This window comes from Crocodylus siamensis, chromosome 9 (genome assembly GCF_052110815.1).
Source record: "Crocodylus siamensis isolate JL-2025a chromosome 9, ASM5211081v1, whole genome shotgun sequence".
NCBI lineage: Eukaryota > Metazoa > Chordata > Crocodylia > Crocodylidae > Crocodylus > Crocodylus siamensis.
This window is the reverse complement of record NC_143403.1, coordinates 50340773-50358507: the sequence shown is the minus strand read 5'-3', so window position 1 is coordinate 50358507 and position 17735 is coordinate 50340773. Positions and strand designations below refer to the sequence as shown.

The 17735-nt window shown below is 46.4% G+C and overlaps 2 protein-coding genes across 3 annotated transcripts in view; one reads left to right on the top strand and one right to left on the bottom strand.

Annotated features, from left to right (window-relative positions):
* TPCN1 (two pore segment channel 1) overlaps positions 1 to 6999 on the bottom strand; it is a 65241-nt gene extending 58242 nt beyond the window's left edge. The window contains exon 1 of the mRNA XM_090062424.1: positions 6718 to 6999. Within this exon, the coding sequence (XP_089918550.1) occupies positions 6718 to 6826 (109 nt within the window). The 5' untranslated portion in view covers positions 6827 to 6999. The remainder of the gene's footprint in view (positions 1 to 6717) is intronic.
* A 132-nt stretch (positions 7000 to 7131) lies between these two features.
* On the top strand, positions 7132 to 17316 carry DRC10 (dynein regulatory complex subunit 10). 2 transcript variants are annotated; one of them, XM_090062427.1, is made up of 4 exons: positions 7132 to 7882; positions 11792 to 12025; positions 13860 to 13928; positions 16164 to 17316. In XM_090062427.1, exons 1-4 carry the CDS (start codon positions 7334 to 7336, stop codon positions 16440 to 16442), a joined length of 1131 nt encoding a protein of 376 aa, XP_089918553.1. In that variant the 5' UTR covers positions 7132 to 7333; the 3' UTR covers positions 16443 to 17316. The 2 variants fall into 2 exon arrangements, with proteins under 2 accessions (XP_089918553.1, XP_089918552.1); XM_090062426.1 differs by having other exon boundaries at positions 13857 to 13928.
* The last annotated feature ends 419 nt before the right edge of the window (positions 17317 to 17735 follow it).

The window sequence follows — 17735 nt, the reverse complement described above, 5'->3', positions numbered from 1 at the left end:
GTTTTCAAAGCCAACTCATTGTTCATATATGATGGCACTACTTACTATAAGAGAATCCTTTTCCTTTCACTGCTTGTACAAACACGTTCTTGAAAAAGACTATATACAAGAGATGTGTGCATTCCTTCAGGTGATATGCCAATTTTTGCCACCATTAGGTAGGAGTTAAACATCTCTATTCTGCTAAATGCAGAAATGTTCAATGACAGCCATTCCTTAGCCTGATCCTGGCCCAGTCTGGGAGCACTTGTGTACAAGGAGCTAGATGTTTAGATTATTCCCATTATAATACACCAGTTGATTTTGAAATGTCCTTACTCCATATAGAGACTTTGTTGTGTTCAAAGAAATTCACCATCCACCACACAAGCAACAGATTTGCTTACAGCCTCACCTCATTCTCCAACTCACTGAAGGAGTATCTGAAGTATAAAAAGCAGAGTACCTTAACAAAAAAGCTTCTTTATTCCCAGATGTTCCTGGCATAGGACCTAATTCCATTATTTTGAGAGCTGTGATGAACCCTCATAAAAGCTGTTATTGAAGCACAGCATCCTATGACTGGACTCTTCAATCTTGATACTGAAGGGCCATCACCCATGAGACTGCAAAACGTCAGTAGTGTCAACTTTATAGGTTCAGACCATCAAAACTACTTTGACTAGTCTGCAAAGACCAAGTTTGGAATGATTCAACAGAAGTGTGAATATATTGCAAAGATATGATTGCCTGAAAACAAGAAGTTATACTTAAAAAAACGTTTTGCATACACAGCGGTAGTTGCCACCCACACTTATGCTTTAGTAGGAAACACAGTTGTTTTCTCGTTCAAACCAAAGCATAAAAATGATTTTTCACTTGTCATAAGCCATTAGTGAGAAAAACTACAGAAATACAATGCAGTACCATTCCTTACATAACACTGCACTACATTCCCTGTCCTGAACACATGGGGACTCCACTTGTTGCAACTGAAATTTCCAGGTAGGAGGCAAAAGGCATATATTCTATAGGAACTAATTCATGGATTGTAGGCTATAATTCCCATCAGCTCAATGACAGGTACTGCCCTAGACATTCAAGGCTGTACATGTTGTACTTTGGTATGAAAAGGCCTTACACTGAGAAGGGATGGTAACATTTTTACAAACCAGATGAACCTGGTCTACTGGTTAGAGCAAGAAACCAAAAGTCAGGACACGTGGACTATTTTTTTTCCCCCACCATCAGTAATAACTCAGTCCGACTGGGCAAGGTCATGCCATTAGCATCACGATTCTCTCCACATATAAATAAATAAGTATTATTAACCTCATTTTATTAAGCGTTTATACAACACTTTGATGTCCTCTGATAAGATGTACTAGGAATGGCAACATCAAGGTAGTTTCTAATAACAATGAATTCAAATGATTATGGCATAATAGGCTATAGGAACCTTAAAAAGAAAGGCAGGCAGGCAGGCAGTCCCTGTATTCAGACTACCATCTACATACACCATGAAGAGCATGTGCTATTGTGACAAGCAGACTCTAAACTCTAGTCAGATCTGCAAGGTTCCACTCCTTGGGTGAAGCAGAAAACCAATACCCTAGAACGTTTCTCAGCCCATGGGTTGTGACCCAGAAGTGGGTCGCAAGAATAGATAAAAGGATTGCAAACAAACTTTAAAAAAAAAAAAAATGCATCAACAAACTTTAAAAATGGATTCTGCTTTAAAGGAGAAAACTGTGGCTTTTCCCTTACAGGCTGGCAGAGTTCCAGCATGCAAGGAGCATACATCACACACATCCCCCTCCACCCCACACACCCACCCCTGCTCCACACACTGGGGGCGAGGAGCAGTGCAAAGTGAGGGGCACTGGGTTGGGACTGGCCAATGTTCATAAATGAGTCCTGGCACAAAAAAAGGTTGAGAATCACCGCCCTAAAAGGTGTGATACTTTAGCATACGAATGTCAAACTAATTTAGCCCTACAGGCTAGATTGGGCTGCAGGACACTTTGTTGACTTACTTCCATCAGAGGAGCGAATGGTGTCTGCTCAGGAGACCACATGGGTCAAAACAACCATTGCTGCTGAAATAAGTGCCCAAATGGAACCCATATTTCCCAAGGCTCCTTGCTACATCCGTTCAGGGAGCTGAAGGAGTTAACACTGCTGCCACTCATCCCACCACTACAATCTGAGTTCCTTCAAGAGCCCAGATGGCCAAATAACACAGCTCTATGGATCATAATTTGATATCCCTACTCTAACACTGCATAAAACCCTCCTTTAATACCATCCATTATAAACCTTTAAAACACTCCTTGTTACTAAAGGGCCTTCTTCACCTATTGATTGCTTCAGTGGAGGGAGAAAACTTTCATTCTACAGAAATAGTTAGCTTGATTTTCCCATACTAAAAGTGTCAACAATGCATTTCAATTCCATAGCATTAAACAAAATGCTTAGATGCACAAATCAAGGTAGATGTCATGTACTTGGATTTTAAGAAGGCCTTTGATACAGTATCTCATTCTATTCTCACAGATAAACTGAACGGCTGTAAATGATTACATGGTGGGTGGCAAATTGGCTTGGGGATGGTCGCACTCAGAAAGTGGTAATGGATGGGTCAGTATCCACCTGGAAAGATGTGGGCAGTGGAGTCCCACAAGGCTTGGTCCTTGGACCGGTGCTGTTCAATGTCTTCATCAGTGACTTGGATGAGGGCGTAGAAAGCACTCTGTCCAAATTTGCAGATGATATCAAATTATGTGGTAAAGTTAACACATTAGAGGGTAGGGAACAAATCTAAGTGGACCTGGACAGGTTGGAAAAGTGGGTGGAGCAGAATAGGATGCAGTTCAACAAGGACAAATGCAAGGCGCTGCACCTAGAGAGAAGGAATCACCAGCACGCTTACAGGCTGGGGAGGACCTTCTCAGCAGGATAGCAGCAGAAAGGGATCTCAGAGTCATTGCTGGCACCAAAATGAACATGAGTTGTCAATGTGACAAAGCGATCAGTAACGCTAACCTCACTTTATTATGCATTGGCAGGTGCATGACAGACAGGTCCAGGGAGGTGATACTTCCCCTTTATGCGGCATTGGTCAGGCCATAGTTGGAATACCGCATCCAGTTTTGGGCGCTGCACTTCAAGAGGTATGCAGACAACCTCAAGAGGGTTCAGAGAAGGGCCACTTGTATGGTTAGGAGCTTGCAGATTGAGGGCCCTGGATCTCTTCAGCTTCTACAAGAGAAGGCTGAGAGGTGATCTTGTGGCCACCTACCAATTCATCAGGGAGCGGGGCAGCAAGGAACAAGAGATGCTCTGTTAACCAGGTCAGCCCTTGGAGTAACTAGAAACAACAGCCACAAACTGATGGAGAGCAGATTTAGGTTAGACATCAGGAAAAACTCTCTCATGGTAAGGGTTGCCAAAATCTGGAATGGGCTTCCAAGGGAGGTGATACTCTCCCCTACCTTGAGGGTCTTTAAGAGGAGGTATGCACTAAGGGTGTGCAAAACAGGCCCATTTCAATTTGGATTCAGCCCAAATCGGAGACAGTGATTTGATTTGCTGATTCTGATCACTGTCCCCAATTCGATTCGGCTGAATCCGAATCTCTGAATCAGCACTGAATCTTCAGAATCAGCGATTCGGACATAGACACAACTTTAAATGTTTTTTCTATATAGCTTGAGGTACCAGGTACAGCTTGTCAACACTGCGGTGCTGGGGCAGATGGAGCGTCCCACAGGAGCATGGTGCCCCACCTCTCTGTGCTCGGCAGTGAGCCCAGAAGTGGACCAGAAGCACTTCCAGTCCACTTCCAGGTCCACTAGGGAGCATGTTTGGGTGCCCCCCCCATGCCCGCCTGGCTTGGCAATCAGCCACAGACGGACCCTGGGTGCTCCCCCCAGACCTAGGAGCCACCAGTCACTGAACCGAGGGGGGCCCCCCAGCATGCTCTCCAGTGGACCCAGAAATCAACCAGAAGTGCTTCTGGTCTACTTCCAGGTCTGCTGCCAAGTGCACTGGTGAGCCCCTCTGCACTCCTGTGGGACCCTCCATGTGCCCCAGTATTGCAACATTGATGAGCCACCTGCTACCTAGAGGTATGTAGAAAAAACATTTAAAGTCATGTCCATGTCCGAATCACTGAATCTCTCCAAATCAATTCAGAGGGTTCCGATTCGATTCACAGAAATTAAAGGGTCCTCTGATTTGATTCTGATTTGGAGATTTGGCAGCCAAATCTCCACCAAATCGAATCACACCCTGAGCAGCTCCCCAGCCTTTGTAGCCCCACGCTTGGTGCTGAGCTGGCAGGTCTCCCTGCACCCCCATGCAGCTAGGCCCTGCCTGGGCTCCCGGAGACTTTGAAGCCAATTCTGACCTGGTTGGGCATGAGATACACCAGAAGAAAAAAAATCCCAAGATTTGAAGAGTTTTTGAGATGAGACTTGAGATGCAATGTCATGAGTCAAACTTAATTTTACTTAGAAATTGCAACTCTCTTGATAATTTTACAAGTTGGCATTACTGTAAAAGACACACAGCAGAACAGAAAGGTTTATACACCAAATCATCTGTTGCTTGACCACCCAAATTATCCAGTAAAGCCACAGAATGCTGGGGGACTAATACTAATACTGTGAATGATATCCAAACAGAAAGATATATTGCATTACCAGAAGCAGCTAACAGACAGCAGACTTGAAGAAAGAAGGCTAGCTTAATTAGCTTGCAAATAAAGAATTTTTTTCTGCAAGTATCTAGTTGGTCTAATAAAAGGTATCACCTCTACCACGAGTTCCGATTTCTTTTGCCTCTAGACGAACATAGCTACAACCTGGATACCTGACACATGGAAGATATTGAACTTTAGCCTATTTTTTAAATTAAATCTTCATAATTTTACAAGGAGGAAGTAAGTTTTACCACCTGAAACCTGAGACCCTGCTCCTGCCATTGTTTGAGATAAATTTGCATCATCATCACAGGGCCCAGCTCACCACAAAAGAAATTCTTGCTCAGAAGAGCATTCCATCTTTTTACTCTTCTGTGAAATATGAAACATCATAAGTTAGAAAGAAATATGACTCTACATCCAACTTTGAGGTAAACAGACAACTCCAACTTTTCTCTGAGCCTAATCTGCATATAATGAACCGTTCCAAACAGGAGATTTTACCACACCTGCAACTTTCCTATGAAATATGAACTTTTATTTCTTCCTAAGAGAACTTTTACAGTCTTTTCTCCTATGCCTGAAGAAGGGTGCTTGTGCCTGAAAGCTTGCAATTAAAGATATTTTTGCAAACATCTAATTGGTCTAATCAAGGATATCCCCTCTACCACGAGTTCCAATCTTTTCGCCTCTGAGCAGTGGTTCCTAAACTGACAGATTGCACACCACCAATTTAAAATGACACAACCTTAAGTACCACCAGAACATTTTTGTCATATAAAGTAATTATAATAAATCCATTAAAGCATACCACTGACAGGCTGTCAGAATACCAGTGGTGGTACACGTACCACAGGTTGGGAACTGCTGCTCTAGAGCAATATGGCTACAACTTAGATACCTAGTTTAATTAGTGGAACATCAAGACCATGAGAAAAAAGAAAGAGTCTGTTAACATCTGTGGAATGAAGAGATTAGAAGTACTTGGGTAGATCTGAATTAGCCATGAAGTCAAGTGACTCCCTCAGCACTGCTGCCACTCGAAATGCTGCTGCAGCTTTCAGGCAACTGGTTTTAAATTTAGGGGCAGGGAGCAGGAATCAAAGGGAGTTGTGACTTCATCAGTGCACCCCCTCCCCGTGGGTCTCCCCCGTGTGCGTGTGTGCATACACATACGCACTGCAGACTCAGGTCACAATGATATATACAGAAATGTGCATGTGCATATACACATACAGGACTCCTAGGAGAGATGATCTCTTTTATTAGACCAACAAGAATTTGGCAAAAAAAATGTCTTTAATTGCAAGCCTTCAGGCACACACACCCTTCATCAGGCATTGGAGAAGAGATTGTAGAAGTTCTCCTGGGTAGAAATGGAAGTTCATATTTCCTAGGATTTCACAGAGGAGTCAATAGATGGAAAACTCCTCAGGGCAGTCAGTTCATAGCTGGTCTGGAGCCTCTCCCCTCCTGTGAGGATCTGCGAGGATGCAAATTATCTTGAAAGCTTGCAATTAAAGACTTTTTTTTTGGCAACAATCTTGTTGGTCTAACACAAGATATCTCTGCTATAAGTCCTGATTGCCTTTACCTCTAGACCAATACAGCTACAACCTGGATACCTACAGACATACATATACACGCATAGTACACACACCCCTATGGGGATATAATCATCTGTACCCCGCGTGTGCAATGCCGCCGTTTACGTCTCTCGCTTTCACTTCCAGAACCAACACCGACGTCTCCTGACAACTTTATGGCATGCACCGCCCGGATGCACCACCGCCACCTGTCACTCAAGGCAGCGCAACCCTTCCTCGCGGGAAGCGGCGCCGCACTCCGGCACCCGCCGCCGGGCGTCTACGGGGAGGTCCCCATCTCCGCACGAACACGCTCAGGAAAGCGCCATCTCCAAGCCAAGGGCTCCGGACCCGCTCCGCGCGCACACGCAGATGCCGGGGCACAAGGTGCACCCGCCCCCGCCGGGACGAGACGGGATGTGAGCGCGGCGAGACCCGGCAGCTTACTGTGGTCAGGCGGCCCGTCCCCGGCTGGCGTGGCGCTGGGGGCCGCGGGGCCGCCGCCGTCCTCCAGGGTGAGGATGAGGGGCACGTCGTCGTCCGGGCTGCCGGCCATGCTCCCGCGGCCGCGCTCAGGGCTGCGGGCCCCGAGCGCTACCCGCGCAGGCCGCCGCCGCCGCCCGGGCCATGTTGAGGCAGGCACGGCGCAGGCCCGCCCGCCGCCAGGGGGCCCCCGCGCTCACGTGAGCCCAGGGGGCGACTTGCGCCCGCCGCCGCCTCGCGCCCCGCGCATGGCCCCAGCCCGGCCCCTCTCCGCCCGACGCCTAGCCTTAGCCCTGCCTGCCCCCCTGCAACACCCATTGGCTGCTGCCCGCAAGCCGCTGGCCGATAGGCTCTCGGAGACTACCGGCTCGCCAATCCCCGCGCTGCATCTACTCTGCTTGCGGAGGTAATGAATCTGGGTTCCTCCCCCGCCCCCCCCGATTGGCCTTCCATTGGCTGCAGGTCGCGCTCATCATAAGAAGCCGGCGTCTCCGATTGGCCAGGAAGCCCGGTCCCGCCTCCCTATGAAGAACGAGGCGAGCCGTTGGATGTGCCGTCTCCTAGCAACGCAGCGACGCTCATGGCGGCCGTGGCAGGGCGGGAGCGAAGGCAGATGCCGGAGGCCGCAGCGGAGGAGGAGGCCGGGTCGCGGCGGGGCACCATGGAGACGCGGCGCGTGATCGCAGTGCTGGACGAGACCATCGCGCGTGCGGAGCATATCAGCCTCCTGCCGCACGTAGTCGCCAACCTGCGCGACCTGGCCCGCGCGCTCGGGCCCGCGCTCAGCCGCGCCCTGGCGGAGCACGACGCGTTGTGCCGCGCGGGCGGCCCCGGCCGGAGCCTGCAGAGCTCGGGGCGCCGCATCACGCGGCTGCTGCAGGCGCAGCCCGGCGCCGCCCAGGCGGTGCGCAACGAGGTGTACGCCCGCGACCTCACGGACGAGCTGTTCGTGCAGGGCTTGACCGAGTTCCGCGGCTTCCTGCTGGAGCGGCTGCTGACCAGCCCGCGGGAGGAGGAGGCCCGCGCGCGGCTGGCGGCCGACGTGGCGCTGCGGGACCAGCACAACGCCGAGACCGTGGCGGCCCTGCGCGCGGATCTGGCCGCCGCCCTCCACAGCCGCGACGAGGAGGTGCGGGGCCGGCTCGGGCTCGGGCAGAGGAGTGGACCTCCCTCCCTTTTGGCCCCGGGTAAACGGCCCCCCAGGAGCAACAGAGCTCCCCGCAGAGCATCTCTGGGAGGCCTCCACCATCCCAGGGTGCTTTGCTTCCCACCCCGTGAGCACTTCGGGCTGGACGATAAACGGAGCAGCTCGGAGGCTGCTGTCCCAGGGCCCTAGATGCCACTTGCCGCAGACTTGCTGCTTGACCTGGGCCGGCCTCTGTTAAGGGACTGATGTTCAGTTTCTCCAGGGAGAGTCTCTGTTCTCTGCCAGGAGAAACCGGGAGCGTACACAAGTTTGTGAGTTTTTTTGGTTTTTTTCTTTTCCTGAGAGTCAAAGTGGCCTCTCTGGGAGAGGAATAACTTGGGGACAACCGGAGCGACATGGCTCCCAGGAGACAGCACTTCTTTACAGACAGCCAGTGTGTTTTGCTGCTTTTCCCTCCCCCTCCCAACCAAGCAGGGAGCAGAACATGCCCCCTGAGTGCTTCAGGCTGGACAAGCCTAGTGCTGAAGTGCTTGTGTGTTTTGCTCCTGGCTTGTTCCCTGCCTGAATTGCACTGCAGCACCTGAATTCAGGCAAGCATAGAAGCATATTTTCGTGGCTAGGAGGGTGGCAGCAGAAGCTGAAGGACTCTTCTATGCAGAGCATAAAGTCCCTGCCCCTACTTTTTCCTGACCCTGCTGATCCCTGCCTGCCTTCACCTAAGGAAAAAAGCCTGCAAAGTTCTCTCCTGGACTGTGCGGTCTAGGGCCCCCTGGCTGCCAGCATCATTACTGCAAGCTTTTTGCTTCTCTGAAAGTCTGTACAGGTCATTTTTTTCCAATCAGGAAAACAAACCTGGGAGAACGGGCAAGCAGCACACCGGGGCACTGCCAGGAAACTGGTTAACCACAAAGCTAATCCACCCATTGCCTCTCATAAAGGGGAGGTTGCTGGAGCTTACAAGGCCCCTGGCACATGTTATAGAATACAATTTCCTGCTGAATTGCACTCGCACAAAAAACGTAGACCATCCACACGTGAACTAGGGGTCACGAAATGAAATGAGCGGGTAGTAAGCTGAAAATGAACAAAAGGAAGTTCTTTGTCACATAGTGGGCATATATACACATGTGCATTTAATGCACAGTATATTAGGCACATTCGGGGGTGCATCTAGATGTGCGCACCCTTAATGCACCTAAAAATGGTGATTTTGGGCTATCCAGACCTAAATTTGATACCTATATAAAGCAGGTATCAAATTTATGCATTAATAGCTAAGTCGCATTAGCGAAAGCAAAGACACGCTAATGCACATTTAATGCGGTGTGTGTCCATCGACTTGGGAATATAGTCCCAAGTCGGTACGCACACCCACGTTAATGCGCCTTAGCAAGTGCATGTGTAGACACACACCTAAATTGCCTCAATGTATATTAAGCTAATGCGCATTCAGTTTAGGTGTGCATAAAAGCACATGTAGACATGCCCAGTGTGTAATTAAAGCATAGAACTCATTGCCACCATATGCGGAAGCTGACAGTTGAGCCAGATTCAAAAATGGACTGGACAAATTCTTAGAGAAAAGGGGCATCACTAGCTCTTCAGCACAAGAGTCAGGGTTACAGCCTCTGAATAAGAACTTCCTAGATCTTAAATTCTGGAGTGTGCAAATGGGAGAGGAACAGTGGCAAAAAAACTGGTCATACCCAGACAGACAAGGTGCTTTGGGTAAATATGATATATTTTATTAGACCAAGTAAATAGTTGGAAAAATTGTTCTTTACAAGCTTTTGGGTACAAACACCCTTCTTCAGGCACAGGGAGAGTCTGCTAGTGTTTGTGTACTCTCCTGGGTGGAATAGAAGCATAAGCCAATATGCAAAATGCAGGTCTGTGAAAATGCAAATGTGTGGTAGGGAAGATCAGGGATGGGAATTAAGAGGTGCTCGACAGGTATGGAGGGGGAGGGGGCAGGGAGGAGGGGAATGTTGACCTGGTGATAGAATAAATCTGGTAAAATGTAGAGAGTTACCTGGGATTATCAGATGGCAGGCTAAATATAGACATTGGATTTATGGCACATTATAACCTGCATGACATCTGATAACCTCTACGTTTTACCAGCTATAGTCTGTCACCAGGACAACTTTCCCCCCACCCCATACCTGTCTTACACCTCTTAACTCCTAGCCCTCTAATCTTTCCAGCCACATATTTGCATTTTCACAGACCTGCATTTTGCATATTGGCTTAAGCTTCTATTCTACCCAAGAGAGTACACAAACACCAGCAGACTCTCCCTGTGCCTGAAGAAGGGTGTTTGTGCCCAAAAGCTTGTAAAGAACAATTTCACAACTATTTACTTGGTCTAATAAAAGATATCACATTTACCCAAAGAACCCTGTCTGCCAATGTCCTTAGACCAACACAGCTGTAAAAGCACCCCTGTTCATACCCAATTCACTCATCCTTTCAATATCCACTGTCTGTCCCTGTGTGACATAGGAGACTGCACAAGATGGACATATGGTCTGATCCAGTAAATGGTAATTCTTATGTTCTTAGGTACAGACAAAGTTAGGCCAGCCACAAGTGCAAAGTAATTATCACACAGTTAACTTGTTAATTGCCCAATACATTTAGACTAACCACCCACACAAAGTAATTATAACATGATAAAAATGGCTATCCAGCTGTAAAGAGAGCCAACCAGCTATAAAGGCTGTGCTTGAAAATGTGTAACAACTCTATAGCTGGTTTATATCCAGCTTTAATTTGAACATGTAGTAGGGAGGGCCCTTAGAAATAGCCAGGAGATTTTAAACATAACCACAAAGACTTGTTAGGTATTTAATGTGTGGCTTTCAGATGTGGTTCTGGTTGGTTTTGATCATCTCTTCTTTGGCCAGTTAAATCATGCTGGAATCCAGCTGAGGAGTGCTTGGAGTCTAAAAAAGATTGGGAACCACTGAGTTAGACCAGTGGTTTTCAACCCTTTTTCATTTGTGGAACCCTAAAAAACTTTGAATAGAGGTATAGACCACTTTGGAAATTTCAAATGAAGGTGTGGACCCCTTTGAATCCTAAGTGTTGGTATTCACATACTTTTGATCATAGTAATCTTTTTTGGATCCCTTAGATGTAGTCTGCGGATCCACAGATTGAAAACTACTGAGTTAGATAAACATTTGTATATGGTGATAGAACAGGGCTGGACTAGATTGTCTTCCACCCTTACCTTTCTACGGTTTTGTCTCTCTCATGAGCACTACTGAATTAAGTCCCACACCCTTCCTTAAGTTATATAATTTCTTTATTTTACAACTGTAGAAAGAGAGGTGCAGCTAGATTAAGGATGGTACCTCTCATACTAGAGCTGGTGTAAGATTCATGAGAGCCCGGAGGACAGGCTAAAGGCCAGAACATTTCCTTCTCTCACACGCACATTATGCAACTTGCACCCTCAGTAACTTCACCAGGCTTCAGCGTGTATGGGCTGCAACTGTGTGTGCTTTCCTGCACTGCGCTTCCAGGGTACTTTGATGCTGCCCATTCAACAAAGGAGCCAGTGAGGGTGGGATTTTTGAAAACATTCAGTTTTAGTCTAGCACTACTCTCTTTGAAGTTGATAGGATTTCCATCATAATTAAGAAATGGGATGTTCAGAGTTCTGTTTGAATACATTGTAAGTACCCACTGCTATTGGGGTGATGGAAAAAGAAAAGGGACCTCACTAGGTTATCTGGTTCAATGCCCTGCTCAAGGCAGGAATGTGGTTCCTTCTCTACAGTACTGCCATCTGTGTAAGTAACGCTTCATTCTTCAGCAGATTTGATTTGTTGAGAACCCAGTCACTTCCCTAGTCCTGATGGTGCCCTTCCCCTGGTTTAGATTTACAAGAAGAATGCAGTGATCCGGGATCTCAAGACCCACTTGCACCATTTGGCAAAGTTCTCTGAAAATCACATCCTGCGCAGCAGGCAGGAAGCAGAGAAGCAGCAGAAAGGGGAACTGCGTACCTCACAGGCAAAGCGTGCCAGGCTCCAGCAGGATATACAGCAGCTGCGAGCGCAGCTCAATGCACTTGTCACCGAGAACCGCGAGTCAGAACTGGCTCTCAGAAAGGTACCAAGGGGGGAGTAGTTGGATAACAAGAAAAGCTATTAAACCACTGGGAGTTCTTAATCTTGTCTGCAAGTGTAACCACATGCCAGCTACCAGCCATTCCTGGCAGGATGCACCTGCCATTCTTCTGAACATCCCATCTCTGACCTAACAGTCCACTAATTTCCCTGGAGAGCACCCCCACAGCTGTACAGTGGCAGCCATCAATGAAGCCTCTCCACAGTAGCACCCTCAGCTCTCTGGAGGTCATAATACACTGGCTGTCCCCCCCATCACTGAAGAGACATTCTTGTGACACTGCTGCAAAAAGTCAATGAACCAGCTGGCATTCATAAAAGAATGGGTACTGCAAGGCTGGCAAAGCATATTTTGAGAAGCTGGGGAAGTAACAGGGGATCTTCAGAGCAAACAGAGTATTGGTTAGATAGTAGACAGTCTCCTTGTTTCTCTTATTGGTTGTGCAGTAATATCTGGGGGTTCCAGTTATGGAGGAAGACCCTGTACACACACTTCAGACTTTTTTTTCCCCAGTCACAAGCATCCCAAAACCTTGAAACATGATGCTTCCAAACATAGGGTTGGACTAGATGACTCTTGAGGTCCCTTCTGATCTTCTGACTTTGTGACCTTAGTGGCATTGTTCCTAATGGAAAGTAGCAACATTGTGCAAGAAACATCTATAGATTTAAAATGAATGACCCCTCTATTTTTTTTTAGCCAGTGCTGTCTCTAAATGGACAGTGACCAACTTGCAAGCAGAACTAAGATCTGTTTAAGAGATGTCTACTTTATATATCCTCTCTTGCTCTTTCAAAACACTGTGAAGTACAAGGTAAAAAAAGGCTTCATAGTATAGGGTCACACTCAAGTGAAAATTACCAAAGCAGTTTGGAATCCAACCAATCTATGAATCCAGCCTACAACAGCTTCCATTAGAATTGCTTTATTATCCAGCTTCTATTCAAGCTGAACATCACTTCTGTTTTCTATTATAAACTGCTCAACTCAATATATTATATATACTGAGAGAGCAGAGGGAAGAAGAAACAGTGGATTTACTCACCACTGCAGTCTCCTCTCCCTTCCTGAAAGAATGTACACTATCCCCCAAGAGCCAAGATTTTCACAGTTCTTAGGAACCCAAGGGTAAACAGCTAGGAATTGTTAGAATCCAGGCCACCTGAACAACGGGCAGGAGGCAACCATCATCATCTGCAAGCCATATGACTGACTCTTTGTGATGCTTGACAGGGTACACCATTCATTCTGAAGTATGGTCAGAGAAGAAGGGTTCTGGTAGTAAGGAATAAGTTCAGTGAGTGGATGAATTAACTTGATACAGTTCTATGACCTGTGTTGTAAAGAAGGTCAGATTACATGACTGAAAGTTCCTGTCTAGCTTTAAAATCTATGAGTAGTTCCATGGAGTATAAATAACAGGTGTGAGAAAAACAAAGCTTTGATAGATCTCTTTACAGCTAACTTGGATTTAGTCATATGCTTGCGGCGAGTCATTTTTGGTCTGTTTTCCAGTGGTGTGCTTTGACAGCACCTATCATTAGAGCATGTAGATGCTATAATGAAATCCTGGCTCCCTGCTATAGACTGAGCCTGCTCATTTCTGCCCAGGGAAATGATGTCTGTTTGCTTAAGTGCTGGAGTTAAAGGAAAAAGCACCCCATACTGAGGAATCTTTCCAAAAAGAACAGGCATTCTCTTCAAGCATATTAGCTCCCAGGATTCATACCTAAAGCCCCTTTGGTCCTGGAATGTTATAGCATGTTACAACTCTATATTCAGTTGCCTACAAATACTTTTCTTGTTATTTCAGAAGAAGTACAAAGTGGAGATGGAAATTGAAAACTGGATCCAAAAATATGATGCTGACATGGGAGAAAAACAGGTATCCTCACTAGTTAAGATGGGGTGGCCAATATATAGCATGGGCAGCCTGTGTGTGTGGCACGTGGCAGATCAGGAGGGGCCAGGCAGCACAGCAGCAGACAGAACAGAAAGCAAAGGAGCAAACCAGGCAGGGAGCACAAGGAAATCAGAAATCAGAGCAGTAGATCAGGCAGGGGAGGGAGATCAGTGGCATTTGGGGAAGGTATGGGGCTAAATGGTGGCATGCTTGTGTAGTAGGTTAGACCCAGACATTTGTGTTGTCTTTGAGATGTCTGGTCCAGGTGGATCCATCTCAACCTGTGCATAAGCCTCACTCAAGAATGCCAACAAAAGGTGTGCATGCACCTTGAATGAGGTTCATATGAACAAGCTATCTAAGAGGAACCACCATCAGGTGCGTCACATACAGGGTGTACGCGTGTGTATGCACACTCCCTGAGCGTGGTGGTACATCGTTCATGACAACAGTAAGGCAAATAGTTGTTCACTGTCCTACCTTTGTATTCAGCAGCTGCCTATTGCTGACTTTAAGAAGGGTTGTGCCAGCTTGAAAAATCCTACAAGCACGCTTTACACTTGATAACTGTTCTGCCAGTCTGTCAGATGAGTCCCTCTGCTGCCACTGAATAGGGTGTTCAGGTTTCCTTCAATCTTCAGCTCTGCTGGTTCCATCTTGTGTATGGATCAAGTTATGCAAGAAACAAGGATTTCTTAGGGCCCCTCTACACATATAGGTAAAAGGTGTTATGGGATCTAACATGCAATCCACACAATTGAGGCACAATTGTGGGATCATGCATTAGATCCCATTGAACCTTATCACCAGACAGGGCTCAGAGGCTGCAGTAGTGGCAGCAGTCCCCTGTGCTGCCCACACTAAAAGCCTCATACCCCAAAAAGGCTCCCAGTGGTGGCAGGCTCCACAGCCAGGGAGGCTTGCAGACAGCCAGCATTCTGCCTGCTGCGAGCCCTAGAGCTGACAACACTGCCACCACTACAAGCCTGGTCAGCTACGGGGCTGGCAGCAGGTGGTGTACCACTCTAGCTGCGAGCCCCTCAGTTGACGGAGTTCCCAGCCACAGGGGAGCACCTGGCCTCATGTTCAATTAATGGTATGATTAAAATAAGCTACAAAGTATTACATATTTTTTGTGGAATAACTTTGTAGCTAATTGCTTGTTTTATATCACACCACTAGTTGGTTGAACGTATAGCTGGGTCACAACTTAAGGCACAGTTACTTGGTTAATCACGCCTTAAGTGTACATGTAGCAGGGTCCTCAGAGGGATATTTGTTATTAGACCAACTATGTACTTGGGATAAAGTTAGACAAGCTTTTGAATGCAAGGCATTCTTCAGCAGGTCTTGCATTCAAAAGCTTATCTAACTTTACCCAACTATATGGTTGGTTTTGTAAAAGATATCGCCCTAAGAAATCCTTGCCTTTCACATAGTTTCTGGACCATCGCAGCCACAGCATCACACTTCCACTCTTGGATTAATCAGCTGTTTCTACCTCTCTTGCCAGTTTGTTAGATAAATAATTCAGAACCTGGAGACTGAAAGCAAATGTATCATTGCTCAGGTTTTCAGACATGAAGCATGACCACACTTCCAGAATCTACTAATTCCTCTGCTGTTTCTGATATTTTACCCTGATCAATACAGGTAGCTTAATTAAAAGCAAAGTGCACGCTTCTGGAGACAGACCAGGAAGAGTGCCACTGTCATAACAGTAAGTCCTTGTCAGCAGTGCAACAATGTATTAGGAAGCCAAACAAATTAGATACCAAGCTCTGCATGTTTCCAGCTGCCCTTGACGCCATCCTCATGCAGAAAGGGAGAACTGGATAATTTGGCGTGAATGCAGCTGGCACAAGTGCTGCTGGTTCTCCTCATCCTAATCTTTGACTATGTTATCTCTAAACAAGGCAGCAGGAGGCATCATAATAAGAATTATGCTGACATTTTCAAAGCAGCTAAAGGAGTTAGGCTTTCCAGAGCCCAGTGAAATTCACTGGATGTTGGGTGCCTGACTCTCCTTAGGTTCCCTTGAAAACTGCAGTTCACTGAGGGCACCAGCTAGCCCTTCACACATTTGTGATGGATAAAACCATCACTGCATACACTGCCTGGGATCTTTCTGGATAAAAGGTGCAACTTTCAAGTAAAATAGGGTGACATGGTACCTGCCATTGAGAAAGCTATACCTAATACTTGCCATTCCCTTAGATGGAGTATGAGGAAGTTGATGCTATCTATACCGAGGAGAAGGCCCAGCTGGCTCAGCTGAAGGAGATATATGCTGTACTTGAACAAGAGTATTCCCAGATCAAGGAGGAAAGGAGGATAGCCCAGGAGAAGAAGGAAAGAGCAGAGAGGGAGCTGGCTATCATGATCCGTGCAGCCATTCGCATCCAGGCCTTCTGGAAAGGCTACTTGGTCAGATCACTGTTAAAGTCAAAGAAGAAAAAGAAAGGAAAAGGCAAGAAGGCAAAGGTCAAAAAGTAAACTACAACTCCACCTTTTTCTCTTCCCTTCTCAGCATCCCAGACACTTCCCCATAGATTTCAACTACCCACCCCCCCAGTGTTATCATTTACGGTATAGTATCTATTTGATGGACAACCTGTCGAGTACAACAGCGTTTTTGTACACAAATTTGAGACTAGAAGCAATTCTATCATAAATAAGTTTCAACCAAAATTTTAGACTTCATTTCTGGCTAGAAGCATCACTGGTCTGAATTTAAAGTGAAAACTTGTGATTCTGACTGGATTCTGTCAGTTAATGGAAAAATTCTCAGTGGGCATTGAGTTTGTGCATAGGTCCTTAATGTCACTCAGTTTCTCTATCAGTTAGGGATAATTCTCATCCACACAAGGTGGGGATTGAGACAGTTCAATAACAGTCATTTCAGATCTTTGGATGGAAGATGGGCAAAACATTTTCCTTTGAATAAGACACCCTTTTTAAATTAATTAGTTCTCTCTAATAGCCTGTCTTAAATTCAAGTTAAAAAAATAGTAAAAGGCTTTTATATGCACTGAAGTTGTATCCTTGTAAATGTGTCTATATTTGCTGTGTTCATTTTTTCTTAAACTGAAAGTCAGAATGTGTGTACATCTTAAACTCAGAGACACTGTATATTCAAAAGAATGTGGTATTATCCATTTTGTCCTCACACTCTTAGCCATGGTATTGCAATGATTGGGCATATTTTTGATGATTAAAGCAACCAATTATGCTGCAACTCTGAAAAGCCCTTGGCTTTGTCTCATATGCACAGGCCAAACCAAACCCTGTTTGGGTCATGTCCGTGTTAGGCCTGAGGGCCCCAACAAATCCCAGTTTTAGACAAGGGTCAAATGTACAAACGGGAAGTGGCAGAACCCTTCTCACACTCTTCCACCAACTGTGATGTGCAGGCTAGAGACAAATGCATCCTGGTGTTTCACTCTTTGGGCAAGACTAGGGAAGGCAGCACTGATCCCTTCTGAGGACCAGATTGTAGATGATTTCCCTGCTCACTTTCTAGCCTTTTGTTCCAACCCTGGTTTTGGAGCCCCTAAAGTTGCAGGCCTCCTGTTCAGGAGAGCTGCTCCCACGGGATTCATATCCATCAAATGCTGTCTTCGGTTTCCTTGGAACCCACAAAAAAGGAGATACTGTTCTTTACCTGTGAGTCAAAGATTAGAGTGAATTGCTTCCAGATTCCAAGAACCAGCCCAAAGATCTCTAATGTACCTGGCATTGTAATCAAGGTTGAAACTGAGCCAGAGAAATGGGGTGTAGCAATGTCCA